We start from the raw sequence: 18787 nt of genomic DNA, 5'->3' as shown, positions 1-18787 counted from the left end.
ATGCCGCGCCCTCTGAGCCAGTCTCCTCAGCAGCAGCAAATAAAACGAGGCGGCCGGAAGAACTCCACAAGACTGTGGCGCGGAAAGCTGACTTCCGGTGTGGGTCGCTTCACCTGGCATCCCGGAAGTAGGCTGGCTTTGCTGGCTTCCAGGCAGCGAGCAGGCTTCCTTGCTCTTCCTGAGGCGCCTTCTCCGGAGTCACGAAGCCCTTTGATGAGGCGAGGTCTTCGGCCGGCTTCTCGGGAGGAAAGCCTCGTTGCGCTCTTCGGTTCTCCTGGCTAGCGTTAGGAAGGAACGGTAGGAGGAGAGTCCGACTCCGGGCGGAGGGTGGCGCTCAGCCCACCCCTGCGTCCCTGCCCGGGCAGCTTTTGCTTGGTCGCCTTGCCCAGTCTTCTCACCCCCTCCTTCCTCCGCCAGGTGCTTCTCTCTCTCTCCTTTCTCTGCATCCCGGAGCGTCTCCTCGCTTTCTGTTGGACGGGGTTTCAGTCTCAACCCGACTGTATTGTCGAAGGCTTTCAGGGCCGGAATCACTGGAATGTTGTGTGGTTTCCGGGCTCTTTTCAACTACAGTAGAGTCTCAGTTATCCAGCACTCGCTTATCCAACGTTCTGGATTATCCAACGCATTTTTGTAGTCAATGTTTTCAATACATCATGATATTTTGGTGCTAAATTCGTAAATACAGTAATTACTACATAGCATTACTGTGTATTGAACTACTTTTTCTGTCAAATTTGTTGTATAACATGATGTTTTGGAGCTTAATTTGTAAAATCATAACCTAATTTGATGTTTAATAGGTTTTTCCTTAATGCCTGCTTATTATCCAAGATATTCGCTTATCAATCCTGCCGGCCCATTTAGCTTGGATAAATGAGACTCTACTGTATTTGGGGAGATGCTCACACTACACTCAAAAGAGTTGCTACCCCACTTCAAATCCTGTGGAATTTTAGAGTTTGTTGTTGAGTGAGGCTTGGGACATCTCTGGTGGAGAATTGTAAAGGCCTAAACTGCAGTCTCCGGTGGCTCGGTGTGTTAAAGCGCTGAGCTGCTGAACTTGCAGACTGAAAGGTCCCAGGTTCAAATCCGGGTAGCGGAGTGAGCACCCGCTGTTAGCTCCAGCTTCTGCCAACGTAGCAGTTCGAAAACATGCAAATGTGAGTAGATAAATAGGTACCGCTCCGGCGGGAAGGTAACGGCGTTCCATTCAGTCACGCCGGCCACATGACCTTGGAGGTGTCTGCGGACAACGCCGTCTCTTCGGCTTAGAAATGGAAATGAGTCGGACACGACTGGACTTAACGTCAGGGGAAACCTTTACCTTTACCTAAACTGCAAATCCCAGGATTCAACAGGAGGCAGCCACAGGATTGAAACTGGGGTGTTGTGTGGTTTCCGGGCTGTATGGCCATGTTCTAGCAGCATTTCCTCCTGACATTTCACCTTCATCTGTAGGTGGCATTTTCAGAGGACATATATTGCAGTACAGCTGCACACGGCATCTTCAGAGGATTCCTCTGAAGATGCCAGCCACGGTGCAGATGAAACGTTGGGAGGAAACTTTTCTTGGTTTTTTTTTTTTAATATATCATGTCAGAAGCGGCTTAAGCATATACTGCAAGTCACTTCTGGTGTGAGAAAATTGGCCGTCTACAGAGATGTTGCCCAGGGGACACCCAGATGTGTTACCATCCTGCTGGAAGGCTTCTCTCATGTCCCAGCAAACTAAAGCTTTTTTTTCGTGTCAGGAGCAACCGGAGTTGCTTCTGGAGTGAGAGAATTGGCCGTCTGCAAGAACGTTGCCCAGGGGACGCTTGGATGTTTTGATGTTTTACCATCCTTGTGGGAGGCTTCTCTCATGTCCCCGCATGAAGCTGGAGCTGCTAGAGGGAGCTCATCCACACTCTCCCCAGGTGGGATTTGAACCTGGCAGCTTTCAGGTCAGCAACCCAACCTTCAAGTCACAGATTCGTACCACCAACCTTCAGGTCAGCAGTTCAGCCAGCACAAGGGTTTAACTCAGGCATGGGCAAATGTTTACCTTGGGGGCTAAATGGCGGGCCGGAGCGGGGTGGGTGGGCCAGGCAGGGAGGGTGCGGGGGGGGGGGGGTTTCACACATGGTAGCTTGCCTGGTCCACAGCTGTGCCCAAAAAGTTGTGCTCATCAGCACCACCCCCGGGCAGAGCCTCTTCCTGGCCTGCACCTTTGCCTCCATTGCAACGGGACTCAGCTGCTCCTCACCAGCACATTCCCCATCATCTGGGTTTCTGCCCCCAGTGACAAGAAGGGCAACTCCTTGTCCTCTCCTCCACTACTGTCACCTGAGCATGCAGCTGCATGCTTTCCCTCCTGCTCTTGTTGTTGTTCTCTCCGAGGGGAAACTTGTCCTTGAGGAAGGTAGTGCCGGCAGAGAAGGAGGAAGAGGTGGAAGAGGAGCTGACCTCTTCATTGCCTGGGGTGGAGGCCTGGAAGAAGGGGAACGTGCTGACTACATGCACGCCAGTGAGGAGCAGCTAAGTCCTGTGGAGGTGGAGGCCAAGGTGTAGCCAGGAAGAGGCTGGGGCTGGGGCTGGGGCTGCAGTCGCATGTGACTTCCCTGGTCTCCTCTCAGCATGAGAACGTGAGCAGGCCACCATTTCCTCATGCTTATAGGAACGTGAAAGAGAGGAGGGCCTGAGAAAAGAGCCCAAAGGGCCCCCAGGCCTGGATTTGCCCATACCTGGTTTAACCCATTGAGCCTAGGAGGAAATACTGCAAGAACACGGCCATACAGCCCAGAAACCACACAACACTGCTGTGATTCTGGCCATGAAAGCCTTCAATGAGACATAGTAACTAAGGGATGTGCAATTCTGTTAAACCAGTTCTATTTTTGGTATCTGGATTTTGGTGGAGCCCCAGATCCATTTTTCGGGAGCCTCCCAAATTCGGTTGGGAAAAATCCATTTTTTGATTCGCCAACCAAAACATCAGGGAAGATCCAGCCCATTGGTGGCAGTGGGGAACTTATGAGGCTCCCGTTTCTCATTGGACCTCTTCAATGGGCTGGTGGTTGTGTCAACTCCGCACCATCCTGGCTTCCCCCTCATCACACATAGGAAAGCTTAAGCCTCAATAAGCTGGCTGGGTTCAGGCTTTAAAAATGGAGACTCGGCTGTTTCTCCTTTACTCATCCTTCTTTCCTAAGCTGCTTGAAGCCTCAAGCCATACTGGGTTCAAGTTTTAAGGAAGGGGGGACCTGGCTATTTCTTCCTTCTCGCCTGAAACTGACTGGGTTCAGGTTTCAAGGGAGACTTGGCTATTTCTCCCTCCACTCTCCCTTCTTCCCTCAGCCTTAAAAAAAGATATGAATTACCTCCTCATTTTATTGCGGCTTTAGAAATGGTAAAATACATTATCTGCCCCACATTTGAAACTTGCCTCTTGTGAAAGGCACCATCGGTGGCAGTTTCTCAAGTGTAGAAAGTAAACTGCTTATTTATTACTATTTAAGTCAAAAAGCAATCCAAGCCATGCAGAGCTGCGAGTGGCAATGAGAATTTAGATCACTGATCTGTCACTCCCAGGAACCTGTTCGCAACAGAAAAATGGAAGCCCAGCTTGGCTAAAAGACACGTCATGACTTTCTTCTGTTCTGATTGACTAAACAGGCAAGGCTCATAGGGAAACCCTTTGTGGACAAGCAGCTACCTCTCCATGCTCCATGTGTAGCCTATGCCATTACGGCTGGCCGAAAGGGCTGAACCAGCCAGTGGCCGTTTGTAAAAATGAAAATGTGCATAACCCTAATAGTAACTCTTTAACAGTGTAGCGGGATAATCTCTTAACCAAACTGTATCTCAGAAGCTTCAGTAATGCATGTGAAGGTTACAAAGATTTCACAGCTTCAGAGTTCCAACATTGCAATATAGAAATCAATTGATGACAAAAGAAATTCGCAACCTAATAGAATTGATGAAGATACACACCATCCTTTTCCACAGCGGGAAGGGTGAACAGGTGCACAATGTGTTTCTCTTAATGTCAAATTATGATTGTGTCTTCATTAAGAGCAAGGGTCTCCAGATTAGGGGATTCTTTTTTAGTCCACCCCCCCCCCCAAATTTAGGGAGGTGTATGTCCCTCTCAGCAATAAGGTAGTTATAGTATTTTTAAAAAATAGGTAGCATGATTCTATTTATTTAAGAGAAAATAACAATACAGGCTTAATCATATGGAGACACCCTTTAAACTCAAGTCAGTCTCTTAGCTTTATGTACTGAATTGTTCTGTAACATGAACCTGTTGGCTCACCCAATGTTCTGACTCATTAGTGTAAACATTTAATCACGAAAGTGGACCTAGGGCGTTTTTTAAAATATGGGAGCAATGCTTACTTTCTTTCCTCTGATTAGACATGGGTTGTTTTGGTTTTTTTAAAAATATATTTTCATGGGAAGAAAGATTAAAAATCTAGTTTTCCTTGACATGAAGCTACAGTTGTCAGGGAGAAAGTGATTTTGTGTGCAGTTGTTAAAAGGTCAGAAGCCGCCGCGCCCCCCCCCCCCCCCCCCGCTCCCCAGAGCGTAACAAAAATCTTTCAATAAAAGCATTTGGACATCGACATTTAGGTGAAAATCTTGTGAAGTCAGGTAGTCTTCAAAACTACCTGACTTCAGCTTGTTACATCCAGTCCACTGAACCTTCCTCTTATTTTGGATAAATCACCGATCTAACTGAATGTCAATTTCAGGCAAAACCACAGAAATAGGTTTCTTCACAGACATAAAGCAGCAAACTCAAAGGAATGGCCATTGTGCTTGTTGCTTCATTGAGCCTTCAAAACTCCAAATGTCTTTCACTGTAGCTTATGAGAAATGTCATAATGAAAGATGCCTGGGTTTGATAAACCACTTTTTTCAGTTGCTTTCAAGTTCTGAAACGGATTGTCTGGACTGTAAACCAGCAGATGAAACAAAGATCAAAGAGGTCTTCATATCTGAACCTGGCCTATATTTGTACCTCACTTTTACTACTAGCTTTAGCTTTTCAATTTCTATGCGTTAGATTGCTACCAACAAGATAGCAGCTGCTGAAAGAAGTGAGAAAGGAAAACAGATTATAGAATGTATGGACTGTAACAAAGGATTTTCCACATCCCTTGTGAGACTCCCTCCTTTAAGATCTATTTTACCAGAATGCCTTCCTCTCCAGCTATGGATTAAACTTTAGATGGCTCGAGCCAGCACATTGTCATTAAAATTAGTGCAAAAAAATGTATTGTTGGTAATCATTCTATAAATGTTAGTAGTTCACGTTAAGGCCTTCTGCTTGCAAGATCAGTCATTTGTAGACATTTAAAAAATGTGAGTGGGGCAATTTAGTTTGTCTAGCAGCAATTCCTATTACAAGTGCAGCAAACCAACACGTGTTTGCACCCAATTCTTTTCTTATTATCGCAACCCGTTTTCCTTCTGTTACTTCCCTCTCAGCTCTTTGATTATGCTGGCACCATCTCTGGGTGAGAATCCCCATTTTGCTCTACTTCTCCAAAGAATAATAGTATTATAGCCAGTTTTTTATTTGTGGGCTATGCTAACCAGGCCTGTAGCCAGGATTTTGATTTGGGGGGGGGGGGGGGGGCTGAGTGAGAGGGGATCTACCCTAGCAAACCTTTTGTATCGTTATCCCAATACCCCCATGCATATGGGATATATTGAGCATGGTGATCAGATCATGATATGAATAAACATACGTTTAAATAATGTTATTTATTTACTTTCATTAACAAAATGTTAAGAATACTTTTTGACTTATTTATTACTTTACAGCAACTGTCTTTTCTTCTCCCCGGCTATTTTGTCAATTACTTTTTTTGGTTTGATAGTGATGTCCCGATAGATGGAAATCATTGCTAGTCCACTAAGTCTCTGGTCTGTCATTAAACTTCTAGATACACTTTTCACTCTCTTCATGGTTGAAAACGATCTTTCCACACTTCATGTCGTCACTGGTAGAGTAGCTAACACAGTCAAAAGGAAATTTATTGGCCGATAGTAGGCTTTGTCACCCAGTTCCAACACTTTAAGTACCTCAGTATCTTTCTTAATTGATGGTGTAATATTACACCACATTATTCCTTGACGGAAACAAGTGTTGCATCATTTTCAAAGTATTCTGACAGTTGTTCCATATGGTGAACTTTATCTAGACCTGAAAACCCAGGGAGATAAACCTGGAAACTGGTTGAAATATCTTCATTTGACATGAACCTTTCAGTAATGTTCTGTATGAGTGAATCGACACATTGTATGAACACTGCAACTCTGAAATAATCTTCTACAGAATTAGTCCCTGGATTTGCCTGATGCATCTGTCTTGAACTTTGCCTTGGAATAGTCAAGTTGCTTTGAAATACTTTTTTCAGATGCTGTTCTTGCTAAGTCAAAGAATTTTACAAAATGATCTTTTGCATCTGCTCTCAAAATTTCTAAAGACTTTAACACCGACTTAGCATGGTTTATGGCAGATACCATATTAAGACTTTTTCCTGAAGAAAAATTGATAGGGGCAAAGTAAAGCTGAAGAGCTGTTCACAAACAGGCTAACAATGAAATCACTTTTTTCAATTGCAGTCAAAAACTATGAAGTATTAAAAACTCAGGATAGTAAATAAAGAACAACACTTAGGAATTTCAGACATGAAGCAATCAAGGCCTGCTAACACATCCTAACAAAAGGATTCCCCCAGGCATAAAGCTGTCAGGCCTTGATCTGCAAAGCATTGCAATGCTAATCAAGGTGGCTAATTACAACATTCACACCTAGCTCACACAGACAAGAGTTCTTTCTCCCTCCCTGGACATTCCACAGATATATAAACCTCACTTGTCCTAGTTTCCAACAGACCGCAAACCTTTGAGGATGCCTGCAACCGATGTGGGGGAAACGTCAGGAGAGCATCCTTCTGGAACATGGCTGTACAGCCCAGAAAACTCACAGCAACCCAGTGATTCCGGCCATGAAAGCCTTTTACAACAAATTGTATGTTTTATATATCCAAGATTGTTCTACAATATTTACAACTTAACGTTACAAAAGAAGCTACCGGTAGTGAAACGTACTGTGTGTAGTCATATCAATCAAGTTGTTCCTTGAACATGCCATAGATGGCAGCACTAACAGTCCAGTCAGTGCTGCTCTTGTGGCAAAACAATGAACTTGAATAGGCAAGAGAAAATTTTCTCTTGCCTATTGAAGTTCATTGTTTTGTAGTAGCCTAATAGATCTAAATGCTATTATAATATTTAAAAAGATGGATCAAAATCAGGATACGTGTAAGTTTTAAAAGAAAAAGAATTGAGCAAGCAACGTATGATAAATAGTTAAGTTCTGTTCGGAATAACACTAACTTAACTTACCTTTTACTTTAGATGAAATGTCTTCCTCTCTGGGCTTTTTAAATAATGATGTTATGCTCTTTTGGCTTTGTTTCATGTTAATTGTTCTGTCTTCAAGTGCTATAGTGAGGAAGAACTGTCTAATAATAAAATAATAATAATAAAAGCATGACATTTAACCAAGCCAATGCTGGATCTGGACCTGGACCAAACTTGGCACATAGAGCCAATGTGCCCAACAGTGCATACAGGCAGGGATTGGGAAATGATTGCGCTTTTCAAATGGTAGTTGTTGTTTACCTGTTTAACTATTATGTGGTGAAATAAGTTATTTGTATAGTGTTTCTAAATGTGTAACCCCCATAGTGTAAATGGAAGAGCGGGGTTTTTGGGAGGACAGCTTGTGTAATGTCGCTTCATAAGCACGTGGTACAGGTATAACTCAAATAAAAAGTCATTTTGACTTTGGGAATCGTGAAACTTCTCAGTGAATGTCATACCCATGTGCTTGATTGGTTCCCTAAAACAGTTTTACCTGGACCTGGAAATATTACTGAATTCCAATCAAATTGTTGTAAATGTTTGTCTGCATTTTCAAAGACAAAGAGAAAAACATCCACTGGTGCCAGCTGATATAATATATTATGGAGAGGGGAAGGGATTTGCATGTGACATTAAAATTAAGTAACAGTCTATTTTTTTCTTACTAGAACAAGCAATGCAACCTTCGTAAAAAAAACTGTGTCCTACATGTAAATGGCTCAGAAGAATCACACCTAAGCAAAAGAAATGTCTTTTTGGATTGCCAAGTGTTTTGCCTATGCGCTGGCTGTGGTGGTTTGTGTCATGCTAAAAGAATCTCAAAGCCAAGTTTGTTCAACAGAGAAGATGGAAAACATAACTTTCAATATAAAAATGGCCTTTTCTAAAGGAATCCAAGGGAAAGAGCCAATCTTTACTTCCTCTGCAGAAGCCTGTATTAATATTTGCTGTTTGGGAGGAAAAATTGGAGGTAAGAATGATCCTTTTGGGTGCTTATACATTATAGTCTTATACATTTCTTTCAAGTAACACAAAGTTCTAGCTTGTTCAGTGTACAGTATTGCAGATTTAAGTTGACTTAACAATAATTCCGTTACTTTTCTGCATAGGGCAGGTGATTTTAGTTGTGGTAAGCATTCCTTAAAGGTTTTACCAAAGTAGAGTTTTCAGGATTGAAGTCAAACTTGAGCGCTGTGACAGCTGTAACAGATATATATTTTTTTTAGCATAGGAAAGTTAGTTTTGAGCTACATCTCCACAAGTTCCCTACCAATGTCATCCAACAGTCAACTTTACTAGTTGTAGATGTTGGTGTTGCTGCAATTTGTCACCAAGTCAGCTTCAATCTATGACAACCTTATAAATGAGAGACTTTCAGAAGCCCTTCTTATCAACAGCCCTGCTGAGATGTTGCAAACCCAGGGCCTTAGCTTCATCGAATCAATTGAACTTGAATACGGTCTAACATCATCATCATCATCATGTTTATTTATATCCCACTTTTTCTACTGCCATTCATTTTACCAAGCATTATCTCCCCCCTCCAATAAATCGTGTGCTCTCATGATCAATCCAAAGTACAACAGCATTGGTTTGTTTTGCTTCTAGACCCATTTTGTTTTTGGTAGTCCATGGATCCCTAGAACTCTCCTTCACCAACATTTCAAATAAGTTTTCTTCCTCACTAATGTCCATACATAAAAGTATGGAAATACTATAATTCTGATGTTGACATTTTTATCTTACATTATTCTGTCATAGTTGTCCTAAGTTCTTATGCTGATGTTCTGTTAGACAATTATGGCATAACTCAGTTGTATGAACTTGTTTGCTCCATGACTTGTTTGTGCTATGTAACTACATTTGCAAATGTATAGCCATTCTCATTATCACAAATTATCCTGAAGCCTACGTTTAGTCATCCCATGTGACTGAGTTATTTGGTACTGGAGAGCAGGGAATTATATGGTGGCATGACTAGTCCTCTCCTGCAAGTGAAAAAAGTTGCACCATCACATATCTTCATCTAGTACACTGCTCACCAGTATCAGAGAGCTCCATCACTCAGAACAGCTGAATATTTTTGGGTGGATTTCAGGAGTCAGATTTTTTTTAAATTATTGTTGTTTTGTTGTTTTATCCCACTTCCACCCTCCCCTCCTTGTACATGCAATTTATACAGCAAACTACAGAAATTACATTTGAAATATCATTCTCTATCTTAATTTTTTCACATCTTAGCACATTCGGGGGTCAGATCAATCTTGGTGGTTTTCTGGTTTTTAACAACATTTTCTGTTTTGACTGATGACTGAGCCAAGAAACAGAAAACAATTTTAACAATTTTAGTTACATTAATCCTTCATAGTCATTATTTTTTCTTCTCTAAATATTAAGCAGTAATTCTGCTTTTGCAATTTCTTCTTTAAAATTTCATCAGTAGTCATGCAAGATCTTCACTAAGTTCTGTTAGTAACGTGGTAAAGTTTGTATCTTCTAAATTGTTCATGCTTGTTCCTTCAGTTTTCAAACCTCCTTTCACTGAGTCTAATCTTGATTTTCTTCTGATGTTTTATCAATTTACATTAAACAGATAGGGTGATAAAATGCATCCTTATCAATGGGAAACCATTCCAATTTCCATTTATGAAAAGTGGTCTCTTATTTAAAGTATTGGTTAAGCATCTGGACAGTCAAATTGTGGCGTTGCAATTTATTTTAGAGTGATTATCATTTTTCAGAATCCTCATAGTTAAGGATTCCCTGGTATGCTTCTTATTCAAGTATAATCAAAATACAGTAGTTTCTCAGTTAACCAGATCTCGGGCAGCCAGAATTCTCAAGTAACCAGCAGAAAAAATTTAAAATACTTTAAATAAGAATGAAAATAAAATCGATTTTAGCACAAATTTAATTTTAAGGCAAATTTGCCAATGCAGTATCATCTACTGATGTAAATCCAAAATCATCCACATTCACTTTTCCTGATGCTGTCCCAGCTACATCATCAAATCCTAATAATCCTGATGCAATGTCTACCCAATAAGCTTTCTACCTCTACTGTAACAGATTTCAGTGTGTATGTGTTTTTTCTAAGTTACTTGAAGTAAAAAGTACATTGCTGAAGCTGACAAAGTTGAAAAGTGTATTGACTGCCATTTAACTAAAATTACATGCTACATTAGAATATCAGATAGAAGTTTTAGCTATAACCCTTTAATCTGACAAGCATGGAGTTATATGAACCCTCACTTACTCTCTCAGTTAGCACCACCAGGATATTGCTGAAAATGAGACTAGGAAACAGAATTGATAATGATTGTATGTAGAAATTGAAGTTTATTACCAGATGCAGATTTGCTTTTAATATAGATTTAGGCTATGTCTTGGTTTTTTTAGGCAACAAGGTGTGCAACTACGTCGTCTTTAATACCAAAAGGAAAGGCAATTATCCAAATTGCTATTTGTTTTATTATCCCACAAAGGATATTTTCCCAGCAAGACAAGTATTAGGACTAGTGACTTACAGAATAATACATGGTAAGTAATGATAAATACTTGACTGATTGATGAGTCCATCATTTCTAGGACCATTTTTTTTATTCAAATGGGTTTACCTACTGATCCACCCAACCCACTATTCAAGGGTTGCCAATTCAGGGTGATCCCAGGTCCTGGGGTTTTCAGACCAATACCTAAGGCCTAAGGATATCTTCTGGTGATCTCATTGAGCATTAGAAATGAAATAGCAATCATAAGTGCTCACAACTTGTCACTCAAAACACACATAAAGAGAAAAAAAAATCTTGTTTGGAAATTAAGACATGTTCGCTAAAGGGGCTTTTCTTAGCTCAAGATGATGTAAAGGGATTGCTTCCTCTCATCTATATAGGGATAAGGAAGATTTCCTCTTAACTGATTTGCTTCTTGCCAGAAGATGGCTGTAAAGCAAATGGTGCGTCTTGGCTCTACAAGGACCCAGAGAAGAGGAAGCTAACTAAGGCTCCATCTACACTAACCATTCAATGCAGTTTCAAACTGGTATCAAAGAAAGGTTTTACTGTTCTGATGATTACAGGGGAGATCCTGGAATCAGTTTAAATCCCAGATAATGATCCACAGAGCCCTGATCTGCATTAAGGGCTTCCTTTTACACACTTTTGTGGGATTTTGTTGTCTGGCTGCCACAGTTTGAAGCTAGCTAGCTTCAAACTGCATTAAATGGTCAGTGTAGATGAAACCTAACTACTCAGACTTCCTAGCAAATCTTTACAAGTTACATCAACAAATTGATTGAGGCTTGCTAAGTTGCTGCTAATTAGCTGAGTTGGAGATTTAGACCCAGCACTTTTATCTTGCCTATCTTGAGCTAAGGACCAAGCCTCGATATCTAACAATCCTATTTACAACATGATTGAAAAAGCAGAGCAAACACGACCCTAATTTAAAACAAAAGCATTCAGATCAAAACTTGTGTATCAATAGCCATTCATCTGAGGGAAAGATAGCAGTTTTTAATTTTTGTTTTTGTTAACATTACATTTTTATTTTTTTTAGCAATAATCAATTAGTTTTCAAAAACCTTTTTAAAAAAAAGATTGAGCTTCAAAAGCTTTTTAAAATTCAACATACAATAATCTAAAATCTAGATATCTCATACCACTTGATCTATTTCTTCCTAGGACTGTTAATGTCAGATTACGGTATCTTAATCAGGTACTTTCCTGGCGAATCTTTATTTTTAAAAGCTAAGATCTTAACCTGGTTTATAAACCACTTGTACAATAAAAAAGGACTGTCCCAAAAACAAACAAGGAAAAGTAAATTAAAACAATTTCATCCTAAATATGGATTTTCATAAGGACCAAGAGGGTATTCCTAAAATAGTGTCTCACATTAGTAACAACAGAGAAGGCCTTTGAGCTCAATTTCATTATTGTACCTTAAACAGAAAAGTTTTTCTCTGCAAGTCTTAAAATGTTCATTTCTAGGCAGATTTCAAAGTGCTTATAACCTTTAAAGCCCTATGCAGCTTGGATCCACATTATCTGTATGAGCCTGACTGAGTTCTATGTTTTCCAAAGAGACCTCTCAGTCCCACCACTATCATAGGTACATTTGGTGAAGACACAGGAGCCTTCTTAGTGGCTGTTCTCAGATTAATGGAGTTCCCTGCTCTCCTTTTGTTCCACAGGCAGGCATTGGATTATAATTTATGTGTCTGAAAGCTTGTATTTTTGATGAGCTTGTATTTTTATCTTTCAAAAATACATTTTAATTATATTTTATATTATTTTAATTTACCTAGTAAAAGAGCAGCAATAATGTTTTGGAGGAGGTAGCGGGCGGGCAATCCCAAATACTTATATGTGATAAGTTTTTCATGAGCATCAGTGTTGAAATCCCAGAATAATTCTCTAGGTGTGCAATGAAAGAGTGCAATCCAGACTGAATAGTGTTTTTAGAAATAACATTTTTGTAGTGGAAAAAGAGCCTTATGTGACAAAGCCTATGATTTTTTCTTGCAAAACTGATACATAAAGTAACTTCAGTAAGATCATTTGAAGATACCACGAGCATAATTGTATGTATTATGTAATGTATTTATTGTGAAGTTCTAACCACAATTATATACAACATTCTATTTTCATTTACTCACGACTAGTCTACTGAAGGCAATAGAACTTACTGCCAAGCATGGACAAGAGCGTTTCTCAGTTATTCTTCTGAACACATTTCAGTCATTCCACCTTTTTTTCTTCCTATAAAAACAAATGAAATAACTGTAGTATCTCTTGGATTGGTAATACTAGAAAGAATTTCCAACTTTTCAGTAAAATCATTAGGGCTGTTTGGTAAAAGCCATGACTGTTAAACTAATGTATACTTTTAGTTTAGACATGCTTATTTGATTTTGAGTGAAGTGGATGAGACTGCGGGTTTCCATTACTGACAAATGCAAATCTTGTGAAAGATTTTCCTTTCCTTTTCTTACACAGAGATTCCCAAGCCAGCTCCTTCCACATCCATAGTTTTCCAACCAACAGTTAATGGTCATTTCATGTCTGCAGAAATTGCCATGCTTAATCCTCATAGTACAACAAACCCTTCCCGTGATTCAGATCATTTGCAGAAACCCATTGCTTCAAATAGGATGGAAACCTTGGATTACTCAGATAGGATCGATGGACGTCCTCAACCAAAAGAGGACGTGAGAAATGTTTCAGCGATTACAACACCAAATAAAATTAGCAACCTGTTGCCACCAAGCATTGTTAAGCCTGTTCAACACTCTGCTCCAATTATAGAGGCTCCAGTTAAGCTGCTAGTAGTGACCACTATCAGTCAGACTGGTATCGATGCTGCTGTAAGTTCACATGTATCTGCTGGCCATACTGCAACTGCCAGGTCTGCAACAGCTTATGATAGAAATACACTTTTGGTAAATCCAGGAAGCCCCAGCGTTTTCCATCCTTCAGCCGCTTCTGGATCTAGTGCCAGCAAGATCAACCATTTGCCATTCAGTCTACCCACGAAACATTCTTCTTTACAATCCATTCATCTTAATAATGAACAGGAAAATAAAGACTATGATAAGCCTGATGAAGGTCCAGGCAAGAAGCATGCCCTTTTCTCTGGTGACCAAAGTATACTTCTTGCCGCATTGCTTTTGGGGGTGATACTCTTGCTCTTGGTTACAGTGCTGGTAGGGAGAAAGATGCTTGAATCCCTTCAGCAAAGGCAATACACTAGGCTGGACTACTTGATCAATGGTATGTATGCCAGCATGTGATACAACCTGCAAGACGTTGGTGGGTTAAATTTGTCATAGAGGTTACATTCTCTCTCTTAAAAGGCCAAGCCTAAACTTCATACTAAGGACATTTCGATGTTTACTTTTGCCTCATGACAGCTTTATTTGTACTGTATATTGTGGGCAGGTGGTATCTTCTTCCCATCTCTGGAAGTTGTGATAGTTTAGAATGCTGTTGTAATGACATGATGTGTAATGTTTACATTCAAGTCATAGGGAGTTGCTTGTCTATGCAGTTAGTATAATGGTCAGAGAGGCCAGTCCTCAGAGGCAATCTTAACTATGGTCTGAAAATTCTGTCACAAAGGGAGGAAGTCATTAGACTGCTCAAAAAGAATGAAAATGTTAGTTGGATGGACAATGCAGAAACAAAAAAATATTTCAGTCTGTCTACCTGATGTATGGTAGGTATGCTTACACATTTCAGTTCAGAGAAACAAATGGCCTCCATGCAGCTATTTGTCTCAGCAGAAATAAATTCAGTCAACTCAATCATTGAATACAAGGTAAATTTTATGTTAAATCCCATTGTTTCAACTATAGCAATTAGATTAGGCCAAACCCCATGGTTTTGACTATGATAAAAGCATCTTAACATAGCATACAGTATTGATTTAGATCAAATAATACATATAACCACAATACATTTCCCCCACACTAGCATCGAGCAAAGTGTGGCATTGACATATGCCCCAAGTCAAGTGGAGACCCAGGTCTCAAGAAACCTTTTTTGTGATTCCCACCACTGCCACAATTATGTAGCAAGGGAGCAATTAGGGAACTATTAAGAAACTTCTCACAAAGGCAAGGGGCAATCCTTATTTCAGGATCCCAACCACTGCCAACAATAAACACATGAGCGTGTGCGTACGCGCATATGAGGCGCAAAGAGGCTTTGAGGGGAGCGTGATGGAAGAATCCTCGCTGTCAAACGGTAATACATGTGGCCCTCTATAGTGATTTAAGAAGTAAGGGATTGTGTCAATTTACCCAAATTACCCAGATGCAGTCTGGAAACATGTAGCCAAATGGTGCCAGGCATGGGACAAATTATAGAATGTTATTAAATGTGAGGGATGAATTTAATCGGGGCTGCCTGTTAGCAGTTGTCCTCTAAGTTCAAATATCTTACATTATTTAAAATACTTGAATTAGTATTTATTCATATGCCTGTTTCATTATTTCCTCCATAACAATTATGGGTCCATCCTAATTGGTATATAATTGGCATCAACCTGGATGATCTGGGATCCTGATTTTTTTTAGATGGAATGTGTGTTCTGTACTATTAATTTGATTTTTTTCATTAGTAAATCTCCGTTTCTCCTGTGGGTGAGGTATAACCTGTATCCTGCCAGTTGGTATTTGAATGCAACTCCCATCTTTATTGAATTTAAGAACTTGTGCCTGAGCTTTATTTTCCCACCTTCCTCCTCATTTTTTACTTTGTGTGTTCCTTGTGCATTACAAGCCAAATTGACTGTAAACAAACAGTTTTACTACTGATGTGCATTTGCTGTTATCCTGGGAACATTTTCTATATGCACTGCAAAAATATTTTAAATTTAAAAAATCAGATATAGACTCTGTACTTCTTTCTGTTCCAAGTTAAGTGAGATGGTGGTGTTTTGCATGTGAAGAAACATTTCTGCATTACCACTTTAAAAGGAAATACATTGAGGCAGCAAATGTGTTTTCTGCTGGTAAGATTAGAACAATGGATTAGAGCAATGGATTCAAATTGCAGGAAAAGTGGTTCTATCAAAAATTAGGAAGAACGTCCTGACAGTAAGAGCGGGGGTGAAAATGCCAGATGCCAAAGCATGATTCAAAAGAGGATACATGAGGATCATACTGCAAACTTATGTTGGATAATGGAGCACATAAAAGAATTTCAGGGGGGGGGGGAATCAGCCTGTTCTAGATTACAGCAAAGCTTTTGATTGTGTAGATCACAAAAAGCTATTATTTGCTCTTAAGGAAATGGATGTGCTGCATTTGACTGTGCTGTTGCTCTGGAAAAGAGGTTACTGTTAGAAAAAAATACAGAGAAATTGAATAGTACCCAATTGGCAAGGTAATCAACCAAGGCTGCCACTCTCTCACCCTGTCTTTCTAATTTATATGAAGACCAAGGAATACAACAATAACAAATCATATAGCAAGTAGGATTTGATGTATAGGAAAGAGCTGTGAAAGTTGCAGAAAGAAAAATAAACAATTTAAGACACACAGGTGATAGATACCATGTTATTGTCGAGAAAACAGCAAAGACTATGAATGTTTAGTGATGTTAAAAAACAAAATAAAGGCCACAGATACTTTGGATATATCATGAGATGATGTGATTCATAGGGAAGGACAATATTGTTTGGTAAAGCGAGAGACAGTAGAAAAATAAGACCCCATTATAGGTGGATTGATTTAATCAAGTAAATGATGGCCCTAAATGTGTGAAACTTGAGCAGGAAGTGAGTGATGGGCTCTTGTAGGTTGCCACATCAGCCTGATGACAACAACAACATGCTAAATAAACACCAATAAATATATTCTTTGTGGTTTCTGTGATTCACACAACAGAGTAATCTCCATCTGTGCACTGCACTGTTTGGAATCACTAGACAGAAGTTTTGGCAGTAACCCCACCCACCATTGCAAGGCTATATAAGGCCTGTTTGCCATCGAAACTCCTTCGTTTCATCCACGCTGCAACTGTTTTCAGGAATTTTTGAGCTCATTAGATAATTGGACCTTTCTTGCTTCTAAAAGCGAACCTTAGCTGTTAGCATTTTGGAAGAACCTCCAATCCAGTCTTGTCTTGCAGAGGTCCCCATTTTTGGTTCATCTAACTCTGAGAGTACAGTGCTTGTGGCCTAGTTTAATATGGCCTCCACAACTCGCTTTATGCGGTGTGAGCAATGTGCAGGCTAACCTCCTGACACAGATGGACACTTTGGCTCCTTTGCTTGGATGAGGGCCACTCCATCCAGTCCTGTATTCATTGCCAGGCTTTTATGCCCCAGGCAAGGAAAAACCGGGAGGCGAGGCTTGGTACCTCCCTGTATCAGCAGCCCTTGTATCAACAGAGATCCAAGTTTGCCAACCCACAGCAATGGAAAAACTGACTTGCATGGGCCTGGGGACCAGATCTACCCTTTCAAGGGTGATTACTCCCGTTCCAATGCCTCTTACAATTCTCAACGTGACCCCTGTATTTGGAGACGGTCTCTCCAGATTCCTCCCTGCTTGGTCCGCCGTCACCTGAAACCACTGGGTGCACAACATAATAGAATTTGGCTATATCATTGATTCCGTTCCTCTATCAGGTGCAGTCCACCAGACTTCTCTATCCCCTCCAATACTGGAAGATATCAAAACACTCCTACAAAAAGGACTTTCATCAGGCCTGCTTCTCCTGCTACTTTACAGTTCCGAAGGAGGACAGGGTCTTCATCCACCATTGGACTTGCATTTCATAAAAAGTGAAGGGGTTTCAAATGGTGTCATTATTGTTGAAGCCGCCTTTGCTCTGGCATGATAATTTGTTTGTGACGTCTGACGTCGGGATATTTGGAATACTATTGAAGATTTTTGGCCTTTTGCATCGAGAATCGTGCATATTGGTTCTGAGGCCTGCCCTTCGGTCTATCAACTGTTCTAAGAGTGTTCACGAAGGCAATGGCAGAAGTAGCCACTCACCTCAGAACCAGCAATGTCACAGTATATTCCTATCTCAATGACTGGCTTTTTGTTGTCCGGTTGGTGACATACCTTACAGGAGAACATAACCTTCACTTTTTGCCTTTTGCAAGACTATGACCTCATAGTCCTGGAAAAATCTCACTTGACACTGACTCACTCCATCCAATTCATCAGCTCTATCTTTAATTCCATCTTCAACAAGGCCTTCCCGAGGACAGGTTCCTTAACTTATGCAAAGCAACTGCTCTGTGTTGACTCCTCAAGAGGGTCCAAGCTAAAGATGTTCAAATTGCTTTGAGACACATGGTCTCTACCGTGGCTGTCATACCTTTGGTGGGCCTGCATGTTTGCCCAGTCCAGAGGTAGTTCCCCAGCTCTTTCAATCTCTTTCAAGAGCCTCAGGGCAAGCCCCTCTCAATCTTGAACCAGGTTTGGGATTCCCTCGATGGTGGATGGTCGGGGGAAACCTCTGAGTTGGTATGCCATTCATATCTCTGAAACCAGTGGTTTTGATCACAGACGTGTCAATGTTAAGCTGGGGTACCTACTGTAGAGACCTGTCCATCAAACATTTATTTATAATCACTGAAAAAAAGTTATTTTAAAACAATTCTTTGATACATTACTGTAGCTACTCGGTAAGGCCCGGATTAGGAATTTTGTAATGATAAAAATAAAAAATATTTATTGTTGGGGTTTGGATTTTAGGAATGGACCATTTAGAAAATGCCTAAGAAGGTAAGTAAACTACAACTCCCATCATCTGTTATTGTTCCAGCCTCACCAGTATTCAGAGTTGACCATTTGGGTATGCATGCCAAGTGTGGTCCAGATCCATCATTAGTT

At 40.4% G+C, this 18787-nt stretch overlaps 1 protein-coding gene across 2 annotated transcripts; it reads left to right on the top strand.

The window, feature by feature from the left end:
• Window positions 1-19: 19 nt before the first annotated feature.
• mansc1 (MANSC domain containing 1) lies at window positions 20-16788 on the top strand. 2 transcript variants are annotated; one of them, XM_062983603.1, is made up of 4 exons: window positions 20-417; window positions 8094-8395; window positions 10825-10965; window positions 13425-16788. In XM_062983603.1, the coding sequence occupies exons 2-4, from the start codon at window positions 8173-8175 to the stop codon at window positions 14216-14218; spliced, it is 1158 nt and encodes a 385-aa protein (XP_062839673.1). In that variant the 5' UTR covers window positions 20-417; window positions 8094-8172; the 3' UTR covers window positions 14219-16788. The 2 variants fall into 2 exon arrangements, with proteins under 2 accessions (XP_062839673.1, XP_008109574.2); XM_008111367.3 differs by having other exon boundaries at window positions 21-297.
• Window positions 16789-18787: the final 1999 nt, after the last annotated feature.

Source organism: Anolis carolinensis, chromosome 5, assembly GCF_035594765.1.
Source record: "Anolis carolinensis isolate JA03-04 chromosome 5, rAnoCar3.1.pri, whole genome shotgun sequence".
NCBI classification, from domain to species: domain Eukaryota; kingdom Metazoa; phylum Chordata; class Lepidosauria; order Squamata; family Dactyloidae; genus Anolis; species Anolis carolinensis.
The sequence above is the reverse complement of the archived record's forward strand: the minus strand, read 5'-3'. Positions and strand labels throughout refer to the sequence as shown.

What these genes read in the sequence shown, in the direction of transcription:
- mansc1 (XM_062983603.1), top strand. Translation starts at nt 8,173, where the DNA reads ATGTCTTTTTGGATTGCCAAGTGTTTTGCCTATGCGCTGGCTGTGGTG. An exon ending in TTTGGGAGGAAAAATTGGAG is followed by an intron (nt 8,396 to 10,824) that starts GTAAGAATGATC and finishes TGGTTTTTTTAG; the next exon opens with GCAACAAGGTGTGCAACTAC. An exon ending in GACTTACAGAATAATACATG is followed by an intron (nt 10,966 to 13,424) that starts GTAAGTAATGAT and finishes TTTCTTACACAG; the next exon opens with AGATTCCCAAGCCAGCTCCT.